This window comes from Oryza brachyantha, chromosome 1 (genome assembly GCF_000231095.2).
Source record: "Oryza brachyantha chromosome 1, ObraRS2, whole genome shotgun sequence".
NCBI classification, from domain to species: Eukaryota; Viridiplantae; Streptophyta; class Magnoliopsida; order Poales; family Poaceae; genus Oryza; species Oryza brachyantha.
Window position 1 is genome coordinate 16,523,035 of NC_023163.2, and position 14,502 is coordinate 16,537,536.

At 37.8% G+C, this 14,502-nt stretch overlaps 1 protein-coding gene across 1 annotated transcript; it reads left to right on the forward strand.

The window, feature by feature from the left end:
• Positions 1 to 1,698: 1,698 nt before the first annotated feature.
• Positions 1,699 to 10,353, forward strand: LOC102715063 (protein ROOT HAIR DEFECTIVE 3). The gene is made up of 23 exons (XM_006644241.2): positions 1,699 to 1,798; positions 2,862 to 3,008; positions 3,112 to 3,178; positions 3,292 to 3,394; positions 4,177 to 4,247; positions 4,330 to 4,393; positions 4,497 to 4,562; positions 4,688 to 4,735; positions 4,820 to 4,882; positions 5,192 to 5,248; positions 5,336 to 5,494; positions 5,569 to 5,637; positions 5,724 to 5,815; positions 6,261 to 6,339; positions 6,944 to 7,106; positions 8,022 to 8,146; positions 8,254 to 8,516; positions 8,588 to 8,684; positions 8,771 to 8,932; positions 9,054 to 9,158; positions 9,316 to 9,410; positions 9,497 to 9,593; positions 9,692 to 10,353. The coding sequence occupies exons 2-23, from the start codon at positions 2,864 to 2,866 to the stop codon at positions 9,920 to 9,922; spliced, it is 2,421 nt and encodes an 806-aa protein (XP_006644304.1). The 5' UTR covers positions 1,699 to 1,798; positions 2,862 to 2,863; the 3' UTR covers positions 9,923 to 10,353.
• Positions 10,354 to 14,502: the final 4,149 nt, after the last annotated feature.

Sequence of the window (14,502 nt, forward strand, 5' to 3'; positions counted from 1 at the left end):
TGCTAATTATTGTACCTTTTAGTTTCTTGTAACAATTTGTTTTGCGCATGCTTTGTATTTTTCTTGTACTCGTTTCTTCTCAAGGAGTCCTGGAAATTGTTTTGATGAACGATCACAATCAGATTTGTACGAAATAAATTCATATACCTCAACTTTATAAGACAAACTCTTTCTAATTTAAGCAACATTTAATCTCAAAAATCTCATAATTTCCCTTGAAACCACCTAAACACATAAAAGTCAAGCATTTATAGATTTAATTTCACATAGGATAAAACACACCATGATATTTCAATAATACGTCTTCAGCAATCTACTAGTATTTCAAAAGAACCACTTACCTACCATCGGTTTTGGCCTCTTTTTGGGGGTGATTACTTGGATGATCGTAATTGCAAATGAAAAATAATTTATAAATAAAATTTTTATATACTTATTTTATCTAAATGTTATAATGAAAAATATACGGTAAAATACACTAAGTCACTCTAAATTTAAAATTTGGTTTATAAATATTAAATATAAGTAGAAAAAAAACGTTCGTCTTAAACCAGCTTAATGCTGATGTCATTAACATTAAGTATAAGAGCAAGTATAATAGCATGCTATAAGCTGGCTATATGCTTATGTGGAGTAGAGAAGGGATGAGAGAGAGTGTAAACAGGCTGTTAGCTTGTAGCCAGATTGGGCACATGAACCAAGAAACTCTATGAGAGTGATATGTGGGCCCTGTATTAATAATGAAGAGCTAACTAGTATATGGGTGGGCTAAGAAAAAACTATGAAAAAGTCTTATATCCAACTTGTTGGCTATATTATTAGCCTTGTTCCAAGTCCGTAACCACACCTATTGAGTGCTGGAAATCCTGGTCCAAACTATATTATATATTTGGTTAAAAGTACGCCATCATTCCTCCTACCAGATCGTATAATTCTTGTAGCCTTATGGCCTATACACTCTACAGCGTACGGCCGAGACGCCGCAGGGGATCCCGTCTATCCTTGCTTCCTCCCCTGTGGCTTATAATGTCATTAAGGTCGGTGGAACTGGGTCCATGCCACGTCACCCCGCTGATGCAAATACATGTATAATATATACGGATTAAAGTTCCAATATTTCCCACGCATGCATCTCAATTCTCAACAGATACTCCGTATAAGGGCGAGTCTTTAAAAAAACAAATATATGGTACGCCCCGGGCTGTATTTTAACATTAAAAATTTGACACAAAATTAACATGCTAAAAATAAATAAATAAATCAATCAAATGTTTCGCAATCACATTTATTCCAACGGTTGGATAATCTCTCTACCGTCCAACCACGAAATAGTGTACTCCTAGACTTTTTTTATATTTGATTCCTGTTATCAAACTATATTTTAAAAAGTTTTAATATAAAAATTTATCATCTCATCTTTATAAAATATATTTTTAATTTCTCATCAAAAAATATATATATATATTTAATGCTGCTGAATTACGTCAACTAAGTACTTTTTTAATTTGATTTTGAGAGATTTTCGTGTTCCCTTGCCAAATCAACGAGATGAGATCCAAATCAAACCAAATAACTGATAATAAAAAAGAAAGCTCATCGCCCTTTTCGAAAATTACAATTAGCAAGTTCCCAAATAAAAAGCCCATCATCGCCTCCACCTTCGTGCTCCTCGCGTCTCCCCTCTCCTCTCCTTCCCTCTCCTCTCCTCTCCTGCCCCCCTCGCTTTCCTCTCTCCCATCACCCGCCGACGCCGACCGCCGCGGGAGGTCGGGGGGTCCCCGGGGCGCCGTCTCCCAAGGTGCGGGTCTCTCTCTCTCTCTCCCTCCTTCCCTCGTGGCTATACCTATGCCTCTCTCCCTTCTCCCTCCTGATCTGATCGACGCCGCCGCCGACCTGGATCGCGGCGCTGCGCCCTCCTCCTCCCCGGGCTCCGATTTGGATTCCCCCGTTGCTGGTTCTGACCCCCCCCCTCGCGTTTTTCGCGGTGGGTCGCTGCGGCGGGGGTGGTCGGATCGACGGCGGGGTCGTGGCGGCGGGCGGCTGATTCGGCCGGGTGGGTCCCCGTGCGGTTTTTGGGTTTAGGGTTGGGGGTGGGGGGGATTGGAGCTCGAATCGACCCGGAGCTCGCCGCGCTCGCTTGGATCGCCCGCTGGATCGGCCGGAAAAGCTCGAGCTTTTTTTGGAAGCTCGATTCGTGATCTCCGGAGCCGTACGATTTGGCTAGGGTTAATGATGCTTGGGGGGTGGCACTATCACTCTAAGTTGCCGTAGAAAACCAGTTACGGCGATTCCGTTGAGTGATTCGTGCTTACGGTAACAAGTTGTATCACCCGGGTGGTTGGATGCGAGGCTGTGCAGTGTGCTATCTGTAATAATAATTGTAGTATGCTCTCGTACATAGAGCACCCAACCAAAGGGAATCATGCATCCATCAATTTGCCCCCCTTAAGTACGCTAAGTAAAAATGGCACTTCATACAGCTGTCTCCCCCATTTAATGCTCGTTGTTTCAATATTTCAGTCGGTTTCTTGCAATGGAATCCTTCATGATGATAGTATTTTAATGATATGTTGTCGAATCAGCATCTTGACTCTACACTCTCAAGTGTGTGTGCATGCCCTGCTGTACAACTTGTTCTCACTTAAGCACTAAATATTTTTGCATGTCTTGCGTGAGCCAAGCAGTTTACTTAAGCACTACGTATTTTTTGCATATCTTGCGCGAGCCAAGCAGTTTTCCACCATTTGGTTCTTGCAATAATCCCACAGGCATTATGCATTGGAATTATGGTCTATTTGCTTTTGGTCATATCATTTTCACTCAAGAGCTTACTAGTTGTTTTTTTAATACTTGTCTTTCAGAAATGGATGCCTGTTATTCAACACAGCTTATTGACGGAGATGGAGTATTCAATGTTTCTGGATTGGAGAACTTCATGAAGGAAGTTAAAATGGCTGAATGTGGGCTTTCATACGCTGTCGTGTCAATAATGGGTCCGCAAAGTAGTGGTATGTTGTCTTTTTTCCTTCCATCATTTCTCTCTCTCTTTTTATTGAATACTATATTTTATCCCTGCACCATTGTTCATCAATTCTCTTTTATATTTTCCAGGAAAGAGTACACTTTTAAATCATCTTTTCAGAACCAATTTTAGGGAAATGGATGCTTTTAAAGGAAGGCACGTTCTTATTCTTTTGTAGTTCATTCCATTTCTCGGTAGAAACTTTACTGGTTTTGGTGGAATTGATTCTTGTTCTTATCAAGTTCACTACCACTTTGTGAATTTTTCAGGTCGCAGACTACAAAAGGTATATGGTTGGCGAAGGCCCATAATATTGAACCATGTACCCTTGTGATGGATTTGGAAGGGACTGATGGCCGAGAGAGGGGAGAGGTAAGTACAAAATAAATATTTTACCTGATCTATTGTTGAATGGTGTAGATGCCAATATTAGTGTGAGAGACCCACACTTCACATTTTGTTTTCCAACATATTGTTTGTTGAAACAAAGCTTTTATGTATCTCATAGTTCTGAGTTAAGGAGTGTCCTGTACTAGCAGGATGTGTCCAATTACCAGTCTAAAAGGCTAATAAACCTAACCCTCCATTGATTTCATATTGGCATATTTCTTCTGAATTGTATTTCATGTAGATATGTAATGGTGTAGCTTGTGAAGGTATAGCTTACAAAATAATCTTAGTACTGTACTTTGCATTTTGGCTTCATCATATAAGTCAACAAGATTAACCTGAAATTTTCTCACATTGATTCTTTCAACTGCTAATAGGCATCAGGGATATGAGATGTTTGTTGTTTGTGGAGTAAATTGCACACGCTGCGTATTTTGACCCCAAGTCTCATAAAACACTAGCATCGATGATTTGCCATTTTGCCTACCTTCCTGCCATTGGTTTTGACTTAACTGTAAACAGAAAATGGCACAACTAGGACTTTTGGTCCATGAACCTTAATATCAGTGAACTGCCTCGTGTACATACTATATGTCTTATGCTACAATATCTTAAAAGATCGTGTTAAACGAAATTGTCACAAAAGTAGGTGTTTTGTGTGACGGGGGTTAAAATACATGATGGCAAGGCACTTTACTGCTAGTTCTTTTGTTATTGAACTTTCGCTTCAGAACCTACTGTCTAATTCAGTTATTTTGTTTCAGGATGACACAGCCTTTGAAAAACAAAGTGCATTGTTTGCTTTGGCTGTTTCAGATATTGTGTTGATCAATATGTAAGTTCTACCGATAATGTGTGTTGGACCTATTAGTTCCTAGCTGCAAATGAATGATTTTTTTATTTGTTTTCTTCCATAGGTGGTGTCATGATATTGGTAGAGAACAGGCTGCCAACAAACCTCTTTTGAAGACTGTTTTCCAAGTCAGTTTGTTAATACTATAATGTAGCTTACTTTTTTGGTTTCCTATTCTTCAGTGGTATGGAAGATACCATAATATCCTTGTGCCTTTGTCTACATGAATAGGTCATGATGAGGTTGTTCAGTCCACGTAAAACAACATTGTTGTTTGTTATTCGTGACAAATCAAAGGTGAGTGCTTGCTAGGGTGCATTAGGATGTTACTTTCCTGAGCAAGCGCTGGCAATCCTACTATTCCATTCCAGGTCTAAATCCATGTACTGCAACTAATATGTGTCCATTTTGGTTTACACCAGACACCTTTGGAAAATCTTGAACCTATCCTAAGGGAAGATATTCAGAAGGTATGTGTTTAATTAATAACCCTTTTCTTATCATCTTAACCTTTCTTCTGTTCTCAATACATTAATCTTTTTGTCTTGCTGCAGATATGGGATGGTGTCCCTAAACCTCATGCTCACAAGGAAACTCCACTGAGTGAATTTTTCAATGTAAAATCCATAATGCAATCTTTCTGCTTCTTAATGTTATATTCTACTAGCCAAATACCCGTGCTTTGCTATGGAGGAATATGAATTATATGCATGTTAGTATTGTCCGGAACTTGTATTTTGGAGATGAAAAAAATAGAACCAACATATAGGACTATTTTGAAATATTTTATATACCTAAAGAAGTAGTTGGTAAGACAATATATAATATAGTCGGTGGATGGCGGATTCACTGGCACCACCATTATCTTCTTTTAGAGTAGTATAGATTTAGATATGTACTTAGTGTCAAGTGTGCTTTCCATGCAGGTTGAAGTTGTGGCCCTCTCCAGTTATGAGGAAAAGGAGGAGTTATTCAAAGAGCAGGTTGGTATCGCTGAACGTGAATTATGAAACCTGTGCTTGTTACCGATATTCTGAGAATTGTGACTGATAATAAATTAATTTATCAAGGTTGTCAGTTTAAGAGATAGGTTCCAACATTCTATTGCTCCTGGTGGACTTGCTGGAGATCGGCGGGGGGTCGTCCCAGCATCTGGTTTTTCTTTCAGTTCACAACAATTTTGGAAGGTCATTAAGGAGAATAAAGACCTTGATCTACCTGCACATAAAGTGAGCATCCTTGCCCCTTTCAGTTTCGAGTTATCGATATTATGCATACTGACATCTTTTGTGCGTTAATTCAGGTTATGGTCGCTACTGTACGCTGCGAGGAAATTGGTAACGAGAAAATTGCCAGTTTTACAGATGATGAGGTGATTACAATACATATTATGCTTGCTCTATGTTTTAAATAGATTCAAGAAATCAGCTGATACCATGTGTATTTTTTCTTTAAAAGGAATGGCAACAATTTGAGGAGGCTGTTCAAAATGACTATGTGCCTGGGTTTGGGAAAAAGATCAGCAGCCTTCTTGACAGATGCTTATCAGAGTGAGTGTCAATATATTTTGACCAATGCTGCTCTCATTCCGGTTGTGATATTCCCAAGCTTTACAGAACTTGTGGGGCTTGGCTGGTACTATTGATACTTGCTGATGTAGGCCTCGTCAGTTTTTCCTAGTCGCATAGGACGATTCGTACCAACTTTATCTAAGCCAAAAACAAATCACATGTTTGTTGGTAACTGGAAGCCAGGACTTGGCCCTTATTTGGATGCTATTTGTTCATTTTCTTGCTGTGAAACAAACTTCTGTTGTCAAGATGGATTAGGTGCTTGCAAATGACTAAGCAATCTTAAAGCTGTGAAACCGCAAACAATTATCTTTGCAAAACAATATATTAAAGATTCAAATAAAACTGGGATATAAATCACAATGCAATTTTTCCTGGTTTGCTAGGTAATAACAAGCCTGTGATGTTTTTCTCTCTCTTTCAGGTATGACATGGAGGCTATTTATTTTGATGAAGGTGTCAGAACTTCGAAAAGGCACCAACTTGAGTCTAAACTTTTGCAGGTTCCTCCATACTTCCTATGTGCTTTTTTGTTGGTGGCATTTTAGCTGTTTTATCACATTATAATTGCCTTTGTCCTCGTGCATGATGTTCAACCAACAGTTGAAATAGGAAGTGATATATACAAAAATGAAGAGAATATTAGGTAGGTTCGATCTGAAAGAAGTTGGAAGTGGATAATACAATTACTTGTGAGAATGACATAAGGGGCCTAGGCCAACATGTCAATGGCACTTGCGATGATATTTTTCAACTGAGATCTTTACAATGGTAAAAATCAGTAATGATCAGTTCCATCTTTACAATCAAATACAAGTCACGATGCTCCTTTCTCGATGACTGCTTACCATATTTTCTGATATTAGTGGAAGAGAGATGTTTTACAGAACCTGAAAATCTAACATGAAATCTGTGAACAATGCTGTGTATTCATTTTCCCACTATATTATTTTTGTTATATTATTCAAAATGAAAAGAAACATTTTACTTATCCTGTCTCATTTTCTATTAAATTGTTTAATTAATCTAGTTCCATCTTAGTACATTTACATTTTTTGTTGCTGTTTATTATCTTGACTTGTTCTTGTCTGAATGTTTCCTTTTTAGCTTGTCAACCCTGCATACCAAAATCTTTTGGATCATTTACGGGCTAGAACTTTAGAAGCATTCAAGGAGTCCTTTGACAAGTCCCTAGAAACTGAGGGTTTTGCTGTTGCTGCTCGTGACTGTACTAAAGTTTTCTTGGGGAAGTTTGATAAAGGATCTGAAGGTATGTTTTTTGAATTTTTTAACTAGAGAATAGTGATCCTCTGTTGTAGGCTTGTAGCTATGTTTGTTACCAGCAGCTATGTTCGTTACGAGTAACTTAGTCCTGTGTACTTTTGGTTTTATTGCCCTAACTGGGAGTGGGAACTACCTCGGTTGTTATAACATGAAAAACAATCCAGTTGGCATCTTTCGAGACTAAAAAGTCATAAAGTGAACTCTCCAAAAGCAATATGTGTTTTGATCCAGTCATCTGCCAAGAGCCCAATACTCGACCTCCGGGGGGGGGGGGGGTGTTAAGACAGTCCTTGGGCATTAAGCATATAAGAAGACCTTCTCAGAGAACGACCTGGGATGGGTCTTAGACTTGTGCTTTGGCGTGAGACAGATGAGGGGATTTTTTTAACCCCAGCCTGAAATTTGGTCTCACGGGGAGCCGAACCTAGGACCTGAGGGGCGCTACTAGCGTGACCTAACCAACTCAGCTAGAGGCCTGTTCGCAAGAGCCCAATACTGGCTACTTGATATTTTCCTGATGGATTCTATGCCATTATGAAACATTGAAACCTAGTTTTGGTACCTCAAAAAGGCCAGGTACATTCTTGTTTTTGCATGAGAATGGCACCCGGCTTCGGCAGGAATGAAATTGGGAATGTGAAAATGGTGGTTGACTATATGAACTACGGAATGAAACAATGATGATTTGCTGTTGATGTTTTCTGTTTTTCAAAACATTTATCACTATTTAATAATTTGAAGTACTGCAATAGTCACCTGCCAAACACCAACTGTAATGTTAGCTAACATGAATTTATGAGTAAACTCTTACGTGAGGATGTTGTATGTTACAGTTCACTCTTCTACAGAAATGCATGTACAAAGTATCTTATAACGACAATATATTTGTATACATTGACAGATGCTGCTATCCAGCAAGTGAAATGGGACCCGTCAAAAATTAAGGATAAGCTTAAGCGTGACATTGAGGCACATGTGGCATCAGTTCGTGCCAAAAAGCTATCTGAACTTTGTGCCAAATATGAGGTTGCTCCCTATTATAATTCACTGATGATATTCTTATCTAATCAAATGATTGATATAGTTGATAAGACAAAATAAGCCATTATCTAATTCGAGATCTGTTATTTTAGGGGCAACTTACCAAAGCATTGGCAGAACCAGTTGAAGCTCTTCTAGATTCAGCCAGTGAAGAAACCTGGCCAGCAATTAGGAAACTCCTTCAACGTGAGACAAAATCTGCTGTTTCAGGTTTTGAGTCTGCCATGGCATCTTTTGAACTTGATGAAGCGACTCAGAATGAATTGCTTTCAAAGCTGGAGAATCATGGAAGGACTGTTGTTGAATCAAAGGCAAAAGAGGAAGCTGCAAGGGTCTTGATTCGGATGAAGGATAGGTGAACTGCACACCAAATGCTGATTCAAATGACACATGTTTTCATATACTAATTTCATGAATAACACGCAGGTTCTCAACGCTATTCAGCCGTGATGCTGACTCAATGCCAAGAGTATGGACTGGGAAGGAGGACATAAAAGCCATTACTAAAACTGCTCGCTCAGCTGTATGTCAAATGCTTATACTGTGTCTTTGAAATACAAAGGAATTGGTTCCGTAACTAATTCATCAACTTCTCTATCTCTGTGCAAGTCTATGAAATTGCTTTCTACAATGGCTGCAATTCGATTGGAGGAGGACAGTGACAACATTGAGAACACACTGTCCCTTGCTCTAGTTGACACAGCAAGGCCAGGTACTACAGATAGGAGCATCCAATCGTTTGATCCACTTGCCTCCAGCTCGTGGGAAAGGGTAAGGAAACTGTGTACTATGTTTACATTTATCATTTTTGTGTCCAAGAAACTCGCTGTTTTTATCTTTATTTTCTGCACAAACCGTATCTTTTGCTAAGTAGACGCCACTGTACGAGCAGGTTCCAGAGGAGAAGACTTTAATTACACCTGTCCAGTGCAAATCTTTGTGGAGACAATTCAAGGCTGAAACCGAATATACTGTTACTCAGGCCATAGCTGCTCAGGTATCTGGACAACATATTTGATGTGTTCGATAAAATTCTGCAAACTCAATCTGCGATTTTGGTTTGCTACCTGAAATATTGTAGAGTGAGCTTAATCTATCAGGTATAAAATGATGTATGATTGTACATGATGGTGTTTTACTGTTTCCTTCACCAGGAAGCAAATAAGAGGAACAACAACTGGCTGCCACCTCCATGGGCACTTGCTGCAATGGCTATTCTTGGATTCAATGAGTTCATGACATTATTAAAGTATTCTCCTCTGTCTGCTTAGTTATATTTGAATGTTTGATGATCTATCTACACGTTTGACCTTACTGAGTTGTCTTGGATGACAGGAATCCGCTTTACCTGGGTGTGATATTTGTTGTTTTCCTTGTTGGAAAAGCCATGTGGGTACAGCTAGACATTGCCAAGGAGTTCCAAAATGGATTCGTGAGTATTGAAGCCATATATCCATTATGATATATTTGAAGCCTCCTAAATATTATCTTACATGATACTTGTCTTCATGTCTACAATGTTGTATGCAGCTTCCAGCCCTCCTTTCACTGTCCACAAAATTCGTTCCCACAATAATGAACATTCTGAAGAGATTAGCTGATGAGGGGCAGAGACCTGCTGCCCCAGAGAGGCAAAGAGAAATGGAACTCCAACCAAAATCCACAAGGAATGGTTCACACAGCAATGTGACATCGGCAGGGTCATCCAGCATAACCTCTTCGGAGAGTGGACCTGAATATTCAAGCCCGATAGCACACTGATCAGTCATCAGTTCCTCTCTAGCTTTTAGCTGAAAACCCCAGCAGTTGGTAGTTTCAGCGGCTGATACTGAAGCGCCTTGCGGTTTTTGTAAGCTTGCCCTTCCCAATCTGATGTACGACGAAATTCGATGGCCCCAAGCAAGAGGTTATTTATGGGATTTTGGGCCAGGGAGTTTGTTTGTAAGAAACACTGTAGAATATCTTTCATTTCATTTTTTTTTGTAACAGCTTTATATATGATGGTTGTATAGAAGATTTGTGGTTCTTATCATCTCAACCCAAGGAGACCAGGGGAGCACAGCAGTGCATTCTACATTACTATATATAGAGTTGATTGCACAGACACGAGAAAGTATGTACATGTCTTGAAACTGCAGTCACCGTCTTGCTTAAAACAAGAATGTATTGCGATTTTGTGAGCCGTTTGCAAATGGTTTGAGCTTTGAACTTGACCTAGTTGGCCTGAATTGAAGTATTTGTTGCCAGTCTTCATACATGAACATCATTTCACCCTGGTACATCTGATTCACAAGTGCTGTTGGCATCTTCGAGTTGTCACAATTACGTGCGGTTAAGATAAATAGTAAATTTGCTCGGTGCCGTCCACGGCTATGCAATATTCTCATCTCCTGTGTACAATTTGCTCGGTTCTCCATATTTCCTATTGTTTTGGTAGGGGTTATGAGTTGCTGTAAAAAAAGTGAGGTTTTAATAGTAATCGGTGAGGTTATCATACGAGGTTAAACCATAAAGAGCACACGACAAGCTTGAGTAGATTCGAAAGAGGCCTTAGAGCATCAATCTCTACTTTTGAGGTTTGGAAATCTATCGCCTAGTCATTCGCACCCCCAAAAGTCCTTCGTCCTCACCTTTGCTAGATGTACCTTTGCTGTGCTCTCGGGGCTGGGGTTCCTCAGCTTCTTTGAACTTTGCTAGTCGTAAATCAAATTCGATTCACACGCAAAGAAACAGACCCCACAAGATAAATGAAAAGTACATTACATTTGCAATGTAATTTATCATTTTTAACAATGGTAGATCACATTTGACCTTTGGAAAATGGGACAGTAACATCTATATTGTCGGTCTTTTTTTGTGAAAAAAGTTCACAACTGTTTGGAGCATATGTGATGCCCTCGGAGTTTAAAATTTACTTCCCTCTAAACATATTATTTTATTATGATTACGTATTTTAAACACATTATTATACTTATCTGTTAGCGCGCTGTGCAAGGAAGAAGAGGCAAAAATTCCAAGAGATTGGTTGCTGGAGACAGTAATGATTGCTGCCGTGAACTGCTGGTTAATGCAACCTAAGGTGATTGTGTCAAACTCTTGTATGCATATTTTTGACGATATAAAAAAATATATTTACAAATATAAAATAATTTATGAATAAAACTCTTATATACATATTCTTAACGATCTAAAAGGTAAGGCTTAAAAAAAATAAACTACGACGAAAAGATCTTTAACATCCACTCTAAATTTAAAATTGAACATTCAAATTTTTGCTGTAAGTATATGCAAAAGTGAAAAGATAATGCTACATGCTTTTAAGCTCTGCAAATCAATTCTAAGCACGCAAAGTTTCTATCTCCAGCTTTAACTCCAACTCTTTTCTCACATTCGAGTGAGACACAAGCATACGTCCATCTCAACTTTTGAGGTTTGGAAATCTTTTTCGTAATTAATATTCACACCCAAAGTACGTGTTTGTCTTGCCTTTGCTGTCTATCTCCTTGGACCTAGGTCTCCTCCAAGGGAGTGCTCGTCCTTCTTCCAAACCATTTTCACGGGCTTCTTTTTAACTTTGTTTATTTGCATTCATGTACAGTTTACAGAAAAAAAAAGGGCCATGTGATCAAACACCAAAACTATTTAATAGTATATACTTATTAGTTAAGGAGTACTTATTTTGTTGACAAAGATAATAGAAAAACAAGGGAAAACAAAGTGAATGATACAATCAAATTTCATATATCTTCTCGTGTATCCCTTTCGATATATTGGATTTCGACTTGGTTTTAGCCTAGCGGTTGCAGCATGCTAGTAGCATCTATCAGTTCTTGCGGTTGACTTTTTTGGGTGAATTTTTAGAATTGGTTTAAAAATATCACTTGTTGATGAATAGATTTTTTTTACGAGGCATGGGTTAATACATAAATCATAGGAGACGAGTTCACATGTCATGGGACAAAGGTTTACAATCTTAATTTCTTGGTAGGCTTTGGCTGAAATGTTCTTCTTAATATAATATCATGGAGACGGTATGTTTCCCACCGGCCGGTTAGATTTTTTTTAAAATTCATAAAGTCCTGTGGAGACAAGATGTCCTAATTTAGATAGTAACTTATAGATGGTTCTGATCATGATACACTGGCCCTAACAGACCGATGAGAGGATCCCATGGCAATGACTATGTAAGTCACTGACGGGTTATCCATGACAGTATTCATGACACAGTACATTATTATGATTTTTTTTATCAAGAATGCGTCCAATATAAAGGGGCTTGATACTCCCATAATTATTTTGTGAACCAAAATTATTTAGCAACCTTCGGTAAAAAAAAAAGAGAGAGAGGAAAGAACAGCAGCTATGTCCAAAACAATGCTATATATGCTGCACTAATTATTAATCTATGCCTACCTGTGTACACGTGCATTGGATGTAGAGGTCAGGTTTTGAATCCATTTTCTAAAACTCAATTTCATGACTAATTCCCGATACAAACACAAAAACACTATAAATAAACGGAGAATTGCACGTCGCGAAAACTATTTCCATGCCAGCATCACGTCCGACGAGGACTGAGGAGAGCAGCCTCCCGATTAGTTTTTTTTCTGGTCTACATCTTGAGCATGACTCGGTCATATTCCTGGTAGAGAGCACACACATACGACGACGACTTATATATGACAGTCCAAAGTATGCAAATAAACAAAGTAATAAAAATAATCGAGTCATCTCTGCTTGTCCTGTGGCATTTTGGACCTACTGGGTCCTACCTGTCATTGTCATGGCCAGCCAGTTTTAATCAGGAAATTAACTGGTGTGGGTAGATTCGGAGCGCCGCCGGTAGGTGCATAGTTATCCATGTGAAGCAAGAATATAAAAATAAAGATACTTATTCTATCTATTATTTTAATAGATGATACAATTGAAACTTTTAATATAGTTTCACCATTTATTTTATTCAAAATATTTGTACAAGTATACAGAAACTTAAGTTATAACTAAAATATACTTAGTAATAAATTTAGTCATAACAAAATAAGATAAATGATAGCCCGTTAGTTTTTTAATAAGATAAAAATATATGAAAAAAATCAATATCATCATCTATTAAAATACAGAGAGGTATTAATATACCTAAAAGAAAGGCTTAATGATTGTCTGTATAATGAATTTGTAGAAACGGGATCATCGGTTGTTTATCAAACCATGGGGCCACGCATTTGTAAGGCTTCATTAGTTTATATATGTGCATTAGTATATAGGCTAATGACATGTTGCTTGCTTCCGTGGTGTGGATGCCCTGCACTTTAAAACGGGTACAGAGAAATTAGATCTTCACAAAGCTACGTACTTGAAAAGACCCAGTGAACCATATATATGATGATAATCACTGGATTTTAAGCTTGATACGGAATGGTAACTGCATGCGCTCTGCACACGCCATACATTGAGTCTCTTTAGAATACAGGACTGCAAAAACACAGTAAACATTAAAAACATATAGAAAATAATTGCATGCATGAAACATTGCCGTGTCAGCCCTCAACGTCGGGCACTTTCTTTCTTGTTTGCAGTCTGAATAATTAATAAACAATCTTTACAAATAGAATATAATACATTAACGTGTCATATACTCATATATACACATACACATAGTACGTACGCAATCACCTGACATCAAAATTTGATTTAGTTAGACGTATTGAAACAAAATCACACTACGATCTTGTCTATCGTTCTAAATTAATTCTACCTCCTCTCGTTTCATACTATAAGATTTTCTGAATTTAGCTAGATTTATCCATATATTAATATATATTTTGTATATATGCATATAAATCTAGGCAAAGTCGAAAAAATCTTATAGTATCTAACCGTATGTAACGGAGAGAATATGTGTTTATGGAACAATAGGTGATACCAATAATAGCCATCGAGTAAATTGTACTCGTGTTTATGGAGCAGTAGGTGATACCGATGATTGTAATTGAGTAAATTATACTCGTGGAAAAACATGGTTGATGGGCTCTATCCAGTGCAAGAACTTGAGGAATAAGCGTACTCCCTCTAGTTCTATAATTACTCACGTTTGGACAATGTTATGATTAAAATTTTAAAACTATTAATAGATTATAAATATTTAGTTTAAAAACACTAAAAAAATATGTATATATAGATAAGTCTTAAAAATACTTTAATAACTATTTATTTATTTTTATATTAAATAGAAAAATCATAGTTAAATATATATTTTGAAGAACATATCATTATCAGAAAACATGAATTATCAAATTGGAGGTAATGAACTTGGCTATTATGTCCAATTTGGTAAAATGATG

Coding starts and splice junctions, on each gene's coding strand:
- LOC102715063 (XM_006644241.2), top strand. CDS start 2,864: ATGGATGCCTGTTATTCAACACAGCTTATTGACGGAGATGGAGTATTC. Junction 4,563..4,687: donor TTATTCGTGACAAATCAAAG/GTGAGTGCTTGC, acceptor GGTTTACACCAG/ACACCTTTGGAAAATCTTGA. Junction 5,495..5,568: donor TTGATCTACCTGCACATAAA/GTGAGCATCCTT, acceptor GCGTTAATTCAG/GTTATGGTCGCTACTGTACG.